The sequence below is a fragment of the Mucor velutinosus genome, assembly GCF_035048745.1.
Source record: "Mucor velutinosus strain NIH1002 chromosome Unknown tig00001563, whole genome shotgun sequence".
Lineage (NCBI taxonomy): Eukaryota > Fungi > Mucoromycota > Mucoromycetes > Mucorales > Mucoraceae > Mucor > Mucor velutinosus.
In genome coordinates, this window is record NW_027041904.1 from 1,634,666 (window position 1) to 1,647,735 (window position 13,070).

At 40.5% G+C, this 13,070-nt stretch overlaps 6 protein-coding genes across 6 annotated transcripts; 4 read left to right on the forward strand and 2 right to left on the reverse strand.

Annotated features, from left to right (window-relative positions):
• Positions 1-1,053: 1,053 nt before the first annotated feature.
• On the forward strand, positions 1,054-3,435 carry CYM1 (Mitochondrial presequence protease; the record flags this gene model as incomplete). Its single annotated transcript, XM_064828381.1, has 1 exon — positions 1,054-3,435. One exon carries the CDS (start codon positions 1,054-1,056, stop codon positions 3,433-3,435), a length of 2,382 nt encoding a protein of 793 aa, XP_064685583.1.
• A 71-nt stretch (positions 3,436-3,506) lies between these two features.
• ATC70_009145 (uncharacterized protein) lies at positions 3,507-3,857 on the reverse strand (the record flags this gene model as incomplete). Its single annotated transcript, XM_064828382.1, has 2 exons — positions 3,507-3,630; positions 3,685-3,857. 2 exons carry the CDS (start codon positions 3,855-3,857, stop codon positions 3,507-3,509), a joined length of 297 nt encoding a protein of 98 aa, XP_064685584.1.
• A 539-nt stretch (positions 3,858-4,396) lies between these two features.
• Positions 4,397-6,370, forward strand: ATC70_009146 (uncharacterized protein; the record flags this gene model as incomplete). Its single annotated transcript, XM_064828383.1, has 5 exons — positions 4,397-4,753; positions 4,809-5,094; positions 5,144-5,225; positions 5,286-5,388; positions 5,441-6,370. 5 exons carry the CDS (start codon positions 4,397-4,399, stop codon positions 6,368-6,370), a joined length of 1,758 nt encoding a protein of 585 aa, XP_064685585.1.
• Positions 6,371-6,563: 193 nt separating this feature from the next.
• ATC70_009147 (uncharacterized protein) lies at positions 6,564-8,109 on the forward strand (the record flags this gene model as incomplete). Its single annotated transcript, XM_064828384.1, has 7 exons — positions 6,564-6,566; positions 6,619-6,681; positions 6,744-6,896; positions 6,953-7,056; positions 7,111-7,219; positions 7,273-7,766; positions 7,833-8,109. The coding sequence occupies 7 exons, from the start codon at positions 6,564-6,566 to the stop codon at positions 8,107-8,109; spliced, it is 1,203 nt and encodes a 400-aa protein (XP_064685586.1).
• Positions 8,110-8,347: 238 nt separating this feature from the next.
• ATC70_009148 (uncharacterized protein) lies at positions 8,348-9,000 on the reverse strand (the record flags this gene model as incomplete). Its single annotated transcript, XM_064828385.1, has 2 exons — positions 8,348-8,526; positions 8,679-9,000. 2 exons carry the CDS (start codon positions 8,998-9,000, stop codon positions 8,348-8,350), a joined length of 501 nt encoding a protein of 166 aa, XP_064685587.1.
• Positions 9,001-11,381: 2,381 nt separating this feature from the next.
• Positions 11,382-13,013, forward strand: MYO1_4 (class II myosin; the record flags this gene model as incomplete). Its single annotated transcript, XM_064828386.1, has 2 exons — positions 11,382-11,445; positions 11,512-13,013. 2 exons carry the CDS (start codon positions 11,382-11,384, stop codon positions 13,011-13,013), a joined length of 1,566 nt encoding a protein of 521 aa, XP_064685588.1.
• Positions 13,014-13,070: the final 57 nt, after the last annotated feature.

A 13,070-nucleotide genomic window follows, 5' to 3' on the forward strand; every position in this document is an offset into this window, starting at 1 on the left:
CATTGACCAGTTAATGTTCGCAACAGACAAGGATATGGATACACAAATACGCAGTAGCAGCGCATAGTATGATATCAATGAAGATATCCCTGATTTATGTTTCATCACTCATACATATCGAAACAAAAGAGGTTGTTCAACTTTAAAGTCAAACAATTTTAACATGTACACAATGAGGGACAAGGCAAAACTTTTTGAGGTCATACTTAATGCCTTTTCATGTAGACAGATATACATCTTTGACTTGTTTGCACAGACAGCTTATTTAAAGAAGAGGAGGGGGGGGGGGTTGGTACCTGAAAGAAGGGAGTATAAGCAACATTAGACTGGTATGCCTAAATATATATATAAAATGTATCAAAGACTTTCTCCTGTCATCAATGCAAGTCAACAAGTCATTCATACATATTTCATGTATTCAACAAGACAGGGCTTTTACCTGCATAAAATGACCTATTAATGTCAATTATGTATTACAATTGCCTTTTCCTGCCTTTTGCATGACCAAACGATACAAGTGCAAAGCTATTCTTTCTTCAAGACAAAATCCCTTGTGTCATTGATAGACAGTAATTTTGTCATTATACAACTCTATTGTAGCCACCTTTCCACGATAAACGGGCAATTCACCCACAGAGTGTTTCAAATTTTAAGGAGAAAAACCATAAATTGCCTTTTTGTGTTTTCTTGCAGATCGCGTACTAATAGGCCATCATGTACATTGATTAGAAAACTGCTTGAATCCCTTAATATTCCATTACATTCATACAAAAAGCATCAAATTTGATTTCTTTGCGTTTGAATAAGCAAACACATTTACTTGAGAAAACGCGCATAAACTCGATATTCCTGTTGATAGTATGCTTAATTAGTGTTTATTTATAACGGCGCAATGCGAAATTTAGCACCCATAAATAAAGAGTTTGGCAAGGGAAAATAGGGGGTAAATCATATCCATTGTTTCCCCTCTTTTGTTTTCAGTTTGTGCCAGCCACTTGCAACATCCATTTCTTTCCAATTCACAACGCGTTTTTACACATTCAATTATTTACTATGTCCTTTGCAACCATTCTGCTTCTTTATGCCATCTTCATTGCTACTGTAATGAATGCCTATGGAGCGTTGCTTGCTTCAAGACACATTTCAAACACAGTGGAACCTGAGGCGTTACAAATCGCAACTACAGCAGCACAGAGCGACCACATTAAACATGTCAAGCAAAAGATACACGAGAACACCGTCATTGGAAGCACAATACAAATGATCGTGGAGTGGATTCAGGCAAACAAGCTGGCACCTCTCCAATTTGACATTGAGCAAGATTTCGACTGTCATCGTGCATTAGCTAGGAATGTCATTGATCAACTGCTTACTTCTCAAAGATTGTCGGCCTTATTCCAGGACATGAACGGCGAAACCAATGTTGCATTGGCAAATGGCGTTGCAAGATTGGCTCTAGTGGCTATGGACTTGGGCGAGTCTTCTGCTTTGCTGGCAGTAGTAACCGAGGTTCTCCTTATCTGCAATGATTGCTCTGCCTTGAATTTTATTCATTTTAGCGTAAATCAAAATACATCAATTGAAAAATTACCCCACATTCAGCAAAGCATGGAGTTTGAAACCTTATTGATAGCAGCGAATAGATATCGTGACACTGAAAACGCCTTTCGTGACCAACATCAACACGATAGACGCACTCTAGGTAGCGAGTCAATCGAACGTATTGCTGTCAGTGCTCTGGAAAAGATCAACAGACTTCAAGCGGCTGCTGGATTCATCGTTCCCACATCAATGCATGATATCGCTTCTGAAAAATCTGGACGCCGCATTTCAAATTCATCAACACTGACCAACAATTCTGAAATCAGCAGTTCAGTTTGTAGGTCTCCCAGCACCTCATCAGTAGGCACTTCGAATACATCACTCACAGGCTATGACTTGTCAAGAAAAGAACGCACCGAATTCATTGACAGAAAGGATATGTTGCAGCCCAACGAGGCAACTTATTATGACATTATCAAATTCAAGACTGATCTCTTACACATCAAATTGGAGGCAAAACATCTTCTAGATCAGGTCATCAACCCGCTGACTAGCATTGTATCCACGGCAAAACCCATTCACCGTATTAAGCAGGTACAACACGCATTTGCCACCCTGATTTCTATCTGTTGCGACACTGAATCGGTTCTAAACAACCTGCAATATGGATTTGCATTCGAACAATTGACAACGCACATGGCTTCTCATCTCATCGATGGCGCTTATTCAAAATTGCACCAGCAGACAAGCATTGGAGACTATCAAGCGAGCGATTTCAAGGAGCTGACTGCCAGCGTCAACAAAGCCTTTGATGTCACCTCCTCTGCTTTGAAGGCGTTCTCCAATCTCAGTGCAGTTCCCAGCAGTTACTATGCAAGATACTTTGCGTCGATGGAAGCACTCATGGACAGATGCACCCGGCTGGGCTCAGCGTACAAAAGCATTGATTCTGTGTATCAAGGTGTCATCGAAATCAGAACAACAGTTCAGAAAGGCCACGACAAGCTCAGCACACTCCAATACGACCAAGCAATGCCATTAAAAGACATCGCTATGAACATCACAGCCATTCAATCCCTTTTTGCTGACATCTACAGCTGCAGCACACAGAAATTACAGGCTTTGTATGGCACGCTCGAGCAGCAGATCAATTCCAGCAGCACTGGTGGATATCAAAGCGAAGAAAAGATTGCCTTCAATATGGTCAATCGCGTGTTTGAGGACATTGCTAGCATTAAGACAAAAATCAAGAGTGCTTCTCAAGAATTGGTTCATTTGAGCGATAAACACGACGTCAAAAACAACATCAATCAAGCAAAGAGCTGGCTCCAGGCAATGAACTATTCCTTGGGATTATTCATCACTTTAGAGGCACTCTTTTCGTTTGGTTCCGTTGATGCAGATCAAGAAGCCTTGCAAGACAGATACAGCGATTTCCAAGAGAGATTCACTGAATTCACTCTGACTACTTACAACAAGATATGCTCCTACTTTGCCGAAGATTATGACGCAGGATTGAATTATCAAAAGCTGGGCGATACTCCTGGTGCCCATAATAGCAAGAAGGAGGAGTACAAACTGTTCGACAGTTTACAACAAGTGGTGGATCTGACAAGCAAGCTGCTCAGCTATACACATCAGGCTTTGGTGCAAAGAAAGACAGTGACTGAATACCTCCATCATCTCAATGTCATACAAGAATGTATCGCATCAAACACACCTCTCCCTGCATCCACTAGCTACGAACATGCCTTTGCGTGTTTCTCCAACATCTCATACCCTCAGTTGAACATTGACGGGCTCTCCAGCATGCTCTACTACTACCATCGTGAATTGTATATTAGTTTGAGCGAGACAAAAGTAAAATTAATCGTCAACCATCTTGGTGATTAATGTGTGTGTGTGTGTGTGTGTGTGTATATCAAATAAAAAGTCTAGTTATGTATCAGTAAATTTATTGTCCATCATGTGTTATGAATCTTTTTCTTTTCTGTAACAATAGCGATAACGATGGTATAGGTGATGATGGTGAGGATGCAAACAGCGGGTATAAGGAATCGAACAACTTGAATAGGAGCGCAAGTGAGCCTGTAGACATTTGTATCAACAAGTGCATTCTCTCACTCAAAGGCCATAAATTACCGTAGAAACGTCCATGTGCTCGTTCGTTTGTTGTGTTCTGGCATGAAATAAGGATCTTCATCATCATCATCGCTCTCTGCGTAGGATATGAACTCGATAGCTTCCTCCTGTTCATCGTCTGATGCCTCATCTGGCTGTTGTGATAGTAAACCGTATTCTTCCTCGGGTATCATCTTGTCAACGGGTGTTTTTTTTTATAAAAAAAAAAAGTAGAGATGAAATAAAGAAAACGCTGCCTTAATTTTGGTCACTTTTTGATACAAAGATCAATAGCAGCAGCAGCAGCAGCAGCAGCAGCAAAAAGACGTCATGGACCTTGTGTACATGATTGAGTCGACGAGTGAAAGAAAGGCCTCTTGTAGGAAGGCTGCCATCAGATGCTCGACACAAATTCAGCTTTGATGTCTAGCGAGCTCATCTCTATCTTGCAAACTTGAGAGAATGACTCTGTATACTCGCTCTCAATACAAAGATTCCACAATTGTTCATGCAATCAACTGGGATGAAAAATGTGGGAATTCCACATTTAGGGAAAGTTACTTGCACAATCAGACGAATTCCACAGCATATATCAACAGGAAAATTCGTCCTGCCTGCTAAACAGACAGCTTGGTTACTGAGTTTTGTAACACTTATAAGCGTGGCGCTGACAAGGAAAAAAAAAAAAAGTTTCTTTTCTCTCTCTCTCTTTCTCGCAGTAGTCTTTCGGCAAATGGCTGACCCAACGCAATATTCACCTGATGATGCAGCAAATGGTAACACTGGCTTGGGCTCACCATTGATACCACTCGATCTAGGCGTCGATTATAGCCTAGGTTATCCCTCGTTCAGTGCGTCCAATAGTGCATTCACAGCAGATACCACCAGCAATCAAGAGTCAGAGGACATGCAAGAAGTGCTTGATGCATTACTCGACCTTCACAGCTTACAAAACATGGACCCAGTGCAATTTGAGAAGGATTATGTCACTATCTTGAGAGCCATTAATTTGAACGAGGAATTGCAGAATAAAGTCCAAGATCAGATTCGACTGGTAGAAGAGCAATTGGACACAAATTCAAAACTATTGGTGAGTAACGTAGTGCAAGTGTTGGCAGTAGACAATGATACTCACTGTTTGACAGAAAGAAGCAAGTCTATTTACATTGGCAGAGAATAGATGTGGTAGCAGATTTCCCATCCACACGCTGTACCGTAATCCAATCAACTATTTCGACAATGATGAATTGCTGAAGCCAGTAGTGCAGCACAAATCCAATGCAACAACAGAAGGCACCATGGGTGAAGATCCCTTGCTTCAGCTGGATGATGATGCTGACTATAGCAATGACGATGACGAAGAGGAGGACGAGGAGGACGAGCATGCTATAAATTCTGCAGATAATGAACATAATAGAAGTCATAAGGCTTGTAAGTATGTGGAATGTAGCAAATGCTTCCACGCTGACCGCTTTGTTAGGGTCTCGCTTGGAAAGAGAAAGACTGGAAGAAGGCATCATCTCAGAGGCTAAACGTATGGTGTCATTTGATTTTGTCAAAAGGTATGCTTTACTGCTGCAAAGCCATAGAGCACCTACTGATGCATAATATTCATGATGTAGAAAAGAGGAATGGCGCATCTGGGAAGTTGACAAGATGGAAAAGAAGGATTTGTTGCTGTTTCCAGTCAGTCGATTTGAATGGGATCGCATCAGCTCTTTGCATGTAAGTTCAGGCAAGTGTGTGTTCAGGCCAACTCAGAGTCTAAGACCGACAGCAGGTATTTTCGAGGTCTCCCATCGAGTGCTTGATACAATGGACAACACAGGAGCATCCTACCATCAACAAAAAGCCGTGGTCAAAGCAAGAATCACAGAAATTGGCTGAGATCGTCGAGAAAATAGGCTTATTCAGTGGTCAATGGGAGCGCATTGCAAATGAGCTCGGCTCAAATCGAACTATTTCGCAGTGCTTTTCCCACTACATGTACGAAAAGAACAATGCGCATGCTAGAAGTCTAAAATGGACAAAGGAAGAGGACAAGAAACTGACAGATGCCGTGAAACTGTTTGGCAATTGCAACTGGCAGCAAGTAGCTAGCATCCTGGGCGATCGCACAGGTCAGCAATGTCTGCATCGATGGCAGAAATCATTGAATCCAGTCATCAAGCGTCAGAGATGGAATGCTGAGGAGGATGCATTATTGCAGAGAGCAGTTCATTTGTACGGTGCTGGTAACTGGACAAAAATACAGCGTCTTATTCCAGGCAGAACAGACATGCAATGCCGTGAAAGATGGGTCAATATCCTGCAGCCTTCCATTAACAGAGGACAATTCACGCAAGAAGAAACGGATCGTTTGTTGGAGCTGGTGGACACACATGGCCCCAAATGGTCTTTTCTGCAAACACTGATGCCAGGGCGAACTGACAATGCACTTATGAGGCACTACAAGAACATCGTCAAAGGTGCTGAATCAAGCAAGAAAAAGACAGCTACTAAATCCAAAAAGCAAAAGAAGCCAGCATGCAAACAAGCTCCTAAAAAGCGACCCAGAGCAAAACCCATCAGCAAAACGCCCACTGTACATAGCAAGCGCACAAAGACAAACGAAAACGATATACCCTTAAGAAGATCAACGAGAGCAAGAAGATCTACATACCAAATTGAAGATAATGCAGAGGAGGATACAACAGAGGAGGATTAAAAAGGGACATTGATTTTTCTTCCCCGTCTGCAGTGGCTTGTTTCATTTCATAATGTGAGCTTCGACATTGAAAAAAAAAAAAAAGTATTGCTATTTTTTACCTCTTTACATCTATTTTACTGGCCAGCTGTCATACCAGTAGAGAAGCCTGTGTATATAAACCATTCAAATAAATCAAACAACTATATATATAATGGTCAGTTTTCATACAAATTGCAATTCGACTCCTCATTAACACCACGATTTAGTCTGATAAAAAGGCTCCAACAAAGGAAAATTTGACGTGGAAGATCAACTATCTTGCTGCTCAGGTATTAGGCAGCCGTCTAACTTGAATGGCATCAGTATACTGACCATTTCGATTTGGATGTAGGTGGGTGAAAAGACACACATGAAGACTGCCATCCTCGCTGCATCCAGGGCAAAATACCAACAAATTCACAACAGGAATGCCGGTGAAATGAACAAAGAAACTTTGATTCAAGAGCTACATAACGCCAGAAAACTGAAATTGGAGTCGAAATTGGTTAGTAACTAAACCATCCACAATATACGATCAGTGAAGCTAACTTTGTATTATAGTATCAAGCTCGCAAAGATTTGAAAACTGCATTAAAAAAGGCAAAGAACGAGGAAACTCAAAAGCAGAACAAGAAGATCAAATCAGCTCGTAAATTGTTAGAAAAGTAGGATATCCAATGTATTACTCTCATGGATTTGTATTGAACTTGCCCTTGTAGCGCTGTTGGTGAAAAGGAGGGAGACGATAAGGAGGCCGAGAAAAAGCCCAAAAAGAAGATCACAGTTGAAAATATCGAATTGTATGAAAAGGAGTTGGAAGCGATTAAGGTAACATCAGATATGCCATTTGCATAAACGCACGTTTTAATGGTCCATGATAGAGTATTGATCTCGACGCACTTGTCGAAAAGACATTAAAATCCAAACTTCAAAAGAACGTAGAATTGAAAAACGAGGATCTCATTAAAGACTTGATTGAGTCATCCATCAAAACCAAAAAGACTGAAGACAAGATTTTGCAAAACATCGAATCTCGTTTAATAGCCAGCAAGGCAGTGATTTCCGAGATGAATGGTATTTTATCCTCCTTCCAAAACATTGTCAAGGGCAACAATGAAAAGATTGAAAAGATGAAGACCATCGAAGAGAAAAAGAAGCAAGCAGCAGAGAAAAAGAAGAGACAAGCAGAGGAAGAAGAGAAAAAGCCCCAAGCAGCAAAGAAGCCCCGTGTCACAAAAGCCAAAAAAATAGGTACATCAGAGTTCTTTGAGACCTTGGGTGAGGTGGCGGATGACGAGAATGAGGACGAAAACTTTAAAAAGATCTACGAGGGTGAAAAGAAACCCAACAGAGCAGGTCAAAGACAGAGAAGAAAGTAAGTGTTCAATATAAAGTGTCATTTTTGTAGTGTTTTTTTTGAGTGCTTACATGATTTCAACAGGCAATGGGAGGAGATGTATGGTCGTGAGGCAAAGCACATTGCTAGTGAATATCAAAAACGTGAAGAAAAGAGACTTGCAAATCCTGATTACAGACCCAAAAAGAAGCCTGCACCCAAGCCCAAGCCTGCTGCTGTTCATCATCAAAAGCCATCAGCTCCTGCTGAACCTGTTCATCCATCTTGGGAAGCTAAGCGTATACAAGAAGAGATCATGTCCAAGGCATTGAGTGGGAAGGCCAAGTCAAATAACAAGATCGTGTTTGATGATAGTGATTAGAGACTTTTGTAGATTAAAATAAAGAAAATCTCATGTAAAATACATTGCTCGAGTGTATTAAAACAGTCTTTGCATGTTGATCTGATACGAGGAGCAATGCCGCTTGAACCCACTCTTATTTGATATGTATTCATGCTACATTGGTATTGGCTTAAACTATATGTGATTTCAATTGATGCTATGCCATCGATATTCATTTAGACTATAGGGTGCTTGTTGCATAGTGTGCTTGTACAAATTAGAGCAGTGGCTCAAATGTAGGGTTCCAAAAGTAGGAAGAACCCTTATCACCAGTGATAGCAGACTCCTTCATGTCTTTGCACTCGTTCCAGGCGAGAAAGTTGTCCTTGATACCTTCAATAATATTGCTGCAGTCTTGTTCAATGACTATGCCGCCTTGTCGGATGCTCATATGAGCTATGTCATCCGTTTCGAACTTGAGTGTGCATTTGCTATTAGACGATACAGCTTGAAGCAAATTAAAGTCTTCTCAGTAGCAATCTTCATAATTATATAAATTATAATCATCCCAAAATGCTGCAGGTTATCTTTCGGCCAAACCTATATACTTGAGTTGTAGGTAAAAAAAGATCTTGAAGCTGTATGGATTTGTCTTGAGGAAGCGGCAAGTGTCCAGTACAGTATCCATTGGTTAATCTTAGGTAAACGAAGAGGAAGCAGGGGAAGTGTGTCCTCATGGAAGATCGAGTCTTTTGCCAACAGTTCTGTAATTTTGAGGTTTGGATTCGATGCTTGACTAACAGAGGTTTCTTCACAGAGCACGGATTTACCAAGAATCATCATTGATTCATCCAGTTGGCCAGATGTTGTATCAACCTTGTCCAAGATAGTCCAGTTGTCTCTAGTGACGAATCCTTGGATGTGACCCATTAAAGCCTCTGTATATGAAAGATTAACACAGATCGTCTAATGACAAACTCGTATAGGATAGAGACATGTTCAACATCTTTAATATCAATTTCGGTGGGTAAATACTCGTACCCGCAATCCAGAATACCATTCAAATTTACGTTTGTAAATAAGAAACTATCAAAGATGATGGTGTAGGTGCAAATCTTTCTCAACAAGATGGTATTGATCTTGTAACCTTTGTACAAACCAGGATTCATAGTTAGAGTGAATCTTCTTATGCTGACATTGCTCAAGGTAGCCACCACTAGATCCATGCATATTTGAACTTGACTTATTCTTGTAAAGTTTGACAGCACCGATTCAAGATTCATCTTGGAAAATGAGCAAATAATAGAGCTAATTTTATTCCACCATGCGTTTTCTTCAGTTTCCCTGCCATGAAGGTCATTAAGTTGCTCTGCGCTTATTTTACTTAATGCTTGGAAATTCTCTGCGGAATATCGCAGCGCTTGTGTAGAAATTTGGCATTTTCGTAAATGCTGATATCCCTAATTATTTTGTTTGGAATAGAATCGTTGATCATTTCAGCGCAATCAAACAAATCCAAACTCTAAAAGTTTAGATACAGAGGAAATACCATCAGCCATTGTGTTGAACTCCTGCAAACTGTTGAACGATATTTTAAATAGGCGTAGCTTGGCCAGAGATGGGAACTCCTTCAAATGCTGCAACGAAGTTTGATTTGCAGGGTCCTGCGATGAAATTGATAAGCTTGTTAATGTTCTCGTGTTCAGGAACAATAACACATTAAACATTTTTGTATTATCAGTATAAACAATACCATCGCCAGCAATTAACTGGAGCTTTTCAAATCTGACCTTGCTTAAAGACCACACCAGTGATTGTTTTTGACTGAAAAGCAATATAACAGAAAATTTTGGGGCAGCAACTGGTAATTGTCTCTAGAATTTTTGTCGTGTCTAGCCGAAACCAGTACTGAAAGCGACAATTTCCATCACTATACCGAGTTCTATAGCTTGCTTGATCACACTCGTAGACTCTGATGCGCGTTTGCCCAGACAAACTTTTGTGTGAAATGCCTCTTGAGCGACTAATTTCCACTCTCGGCAGGCCAATTGGCGTTCATACTACTACAAAGCCTTTATAGATGCTTCATTTCCATGTGGAAGAGGAGAGACCAGTTGACGATAGATGCCGTATAAAGTTTTAAATGAAAGCCTTTAATGTGGCTTGCCTTTTAATGTGATGTTCAAAGCGTCGCTTGTCATATTATTAAACAAAGTAAAAGGAAGAAATAAGAGACAGTTTAGAAAGTCAAGTAAAGTGATCAATCAAATATTGAGCGTATGCACATCAAATTGCAAAAGAAGCTAATAACAAAACCATGAGAAACGCCAAGAGGGACAACACTGACTCGAAACTGACTCGAAACTGCCTCATCAAGCTTTAGACAGAAAGCCAAGATAGCCTGGATAACATTACATTAAACGCTCCACAATAAACCCGAAGAAAGGCTTTATCCATATGCTGCAAATATGCCCAAATAACTGTAAAATCAAGCGTATTTGCCCCTGTGATGATGGCCTTTATTCTCTCGATCCCATTCTCGATTTTGTGAAGCAGTTGGTATCATTGTTAAACGATCGGTTAACAGCGAAGCACAAGGAAGGATCCCATTATTTGAAGTATGACCAACATTCCAAGAGAGGTGAAGACAAGAAATTTACAGAGTCAAAGCGACACTACGTTGCTGCTACTTATTATTATTACTCAAAGGTCCAATGTCTGTAAGAAAGTATGTATATCGCAGAGATAATTGTTGACAACAAGAGAGGTTCTTCTATATTGCCGATCGATGCGATGCAGGTAATACTGGATAGCTCAAGGGTAGGTTATCGTTTTCGGTTTTAATATGGCTCTTCCGAAAACTTCTTGAATCAAATTGCAAAAAGCATTAATTCTTTTGCTCTGATAAGAAATACTGCATAGATGCAATATGTTGAGAGTGGGGTTTCGTTGATTTGCTTTGACAAGGCGGTCAAAATTTGTAACTTGTAACTTGTGCCTATATTTGCATAGACGTAAAGCTATTAGAAAGGTTATGGTAATGCATACATAGCTCTTTATGGCTAAGTTGTACTCAAATAGGCCATGAAAATCAGAATAGAGTGGGAATCATTTCAATATGATTGACCTGCGCTTAGTGAAAACACTATAAGCATAAATGATCATAGCCTTGTTATGAACAAGTTTTCTTGTTGCTTTGACTACAAATAATGAAGCCATGATTTGAAATCGGATTAAAAGGGGACGCAATCATTGCTTAGGTTTGTATATTTTCTTTTCCACCTGTTCGTTTTGAAAAGACTTTTAATAATATGGATGATTTCTCTACCAGCCCTAGAAACAGATCAATACCCAATGTACCTTTGGATGATGGAGGTACATTAGAAGACATAGAGCAATGCCAATAACAATTTATTTACCAATTTGCATGCATCTATAAAGACGAGGTAAACGAGGAGCAAGAACAACAACAGGAAGGTGAACGTATTGAATCAGTTTGGAAAGGCATCTTAGCACGAATAATGGTGGTTCCTACGTTTGTTACAATGATAGGGCTTAAATGGGAGCATTTTGAGTTACTGGCAGATTATATCCAACAGCGGCTATCTAGCGGTCTAAATTTTGTCAAAGATTACCAAGTTGTGATTGTCTTCATCTCTGCATGGACCTATATCATCAATGGCCTATGTTCGATCAATTCTCATAATAAACATCGGTTGCTTCTTTGGGTGTTCATGCCATTAACTATTATATCAAGCTTAGCCTATCCCATCTATCGATCATCCCAAGGCGTCGATGGCTTATCTCCTGGCCTGGCTAGAATTAAGCAGTATTCATCCTTTGCCAAGCATCTCGTTGATATTGACACCAAAGTAACGGAACAAGCTTCACGCATGGAGCAGCTCTTTCAAAAGACACATTATAGCAACAAGCAACTGCTGGAACACATCTCTCTTGTCTCATCACAGATTCGAGAGCAACAGGCTCAACTGAATTATCAGCGTGAGGATTACCGAAGGATTTGGAATCAACTGTATAACCAGCATCAATACATGGCATCTGTCTCTGACGATATAAAGCAAGACGTTATTGAAGCACTTCAGGACAACGCCATTGCAGTATTTGACACAAAAGAAGAGCAGCTCAAGGTGTCGCCACAGTTTTTCGAATACATGCAAACAACCAATTTTATCCAAGCGTTTATTCAGCATAATAAACATACCATCAGATCTTTCATTCAGCAGGAATTGCAACAATTCTTCTTGGCACATCAAGATGAGACCCACTCCATTATGAAAAGAATAGAGCAACTACCATCTTCCTTGGAGCAGCTAGTTGAGTCAGCCATGAAGAAGTATCAGCCTCCTCAAAGCGACAACGAACCTGATTTTGCGCTGGGCAGCCGAGGCGGTAAAATTATTCCATCGAGAACCAGCAAAACCTATCGACCTCCACTCACGTCCAAACTACTTTTACGCAGAGCACTTGGTTACTATACCAAAATCACAAAACCCCTGGCAGTTCTTCAACCGAGAACGGAAGTAGGCGAATGCTGGTCCATGAATAGCTCCAATGGCACAGTGGGCATCTATCTGAGTGAAGAGATCTACATGACCAGTGTAATACTAGAGCATCCATCAGCAAGTGTGCTACTGGATGATATCAAAAATGCGCCTCAAGATTTCAAAGTGTTCGGTTTGCCAACAGACTCGCCCGATTTGCCAGACGAGCCCCTCCTTCTTGGGCAGTTCAGATACGATATCCACTCTGAACAGAGAGTCCAAAAGTTTCTATTGGAAACTGACAGATCCTTCCAGATTGTGATCATTCACTTTTTATCCAACTGGGGCAATCCTGACTTTACAGACATTTACAGAATCAAGGTCAGTGGCAAGCCTGTATCTCAATACACTGTTGCAAAAGAAGAAGGTGATTTCCGATGAATAAATCTTTTATTACTATATTCTATATACATGGTAGACGCGTGAATATGCACATGT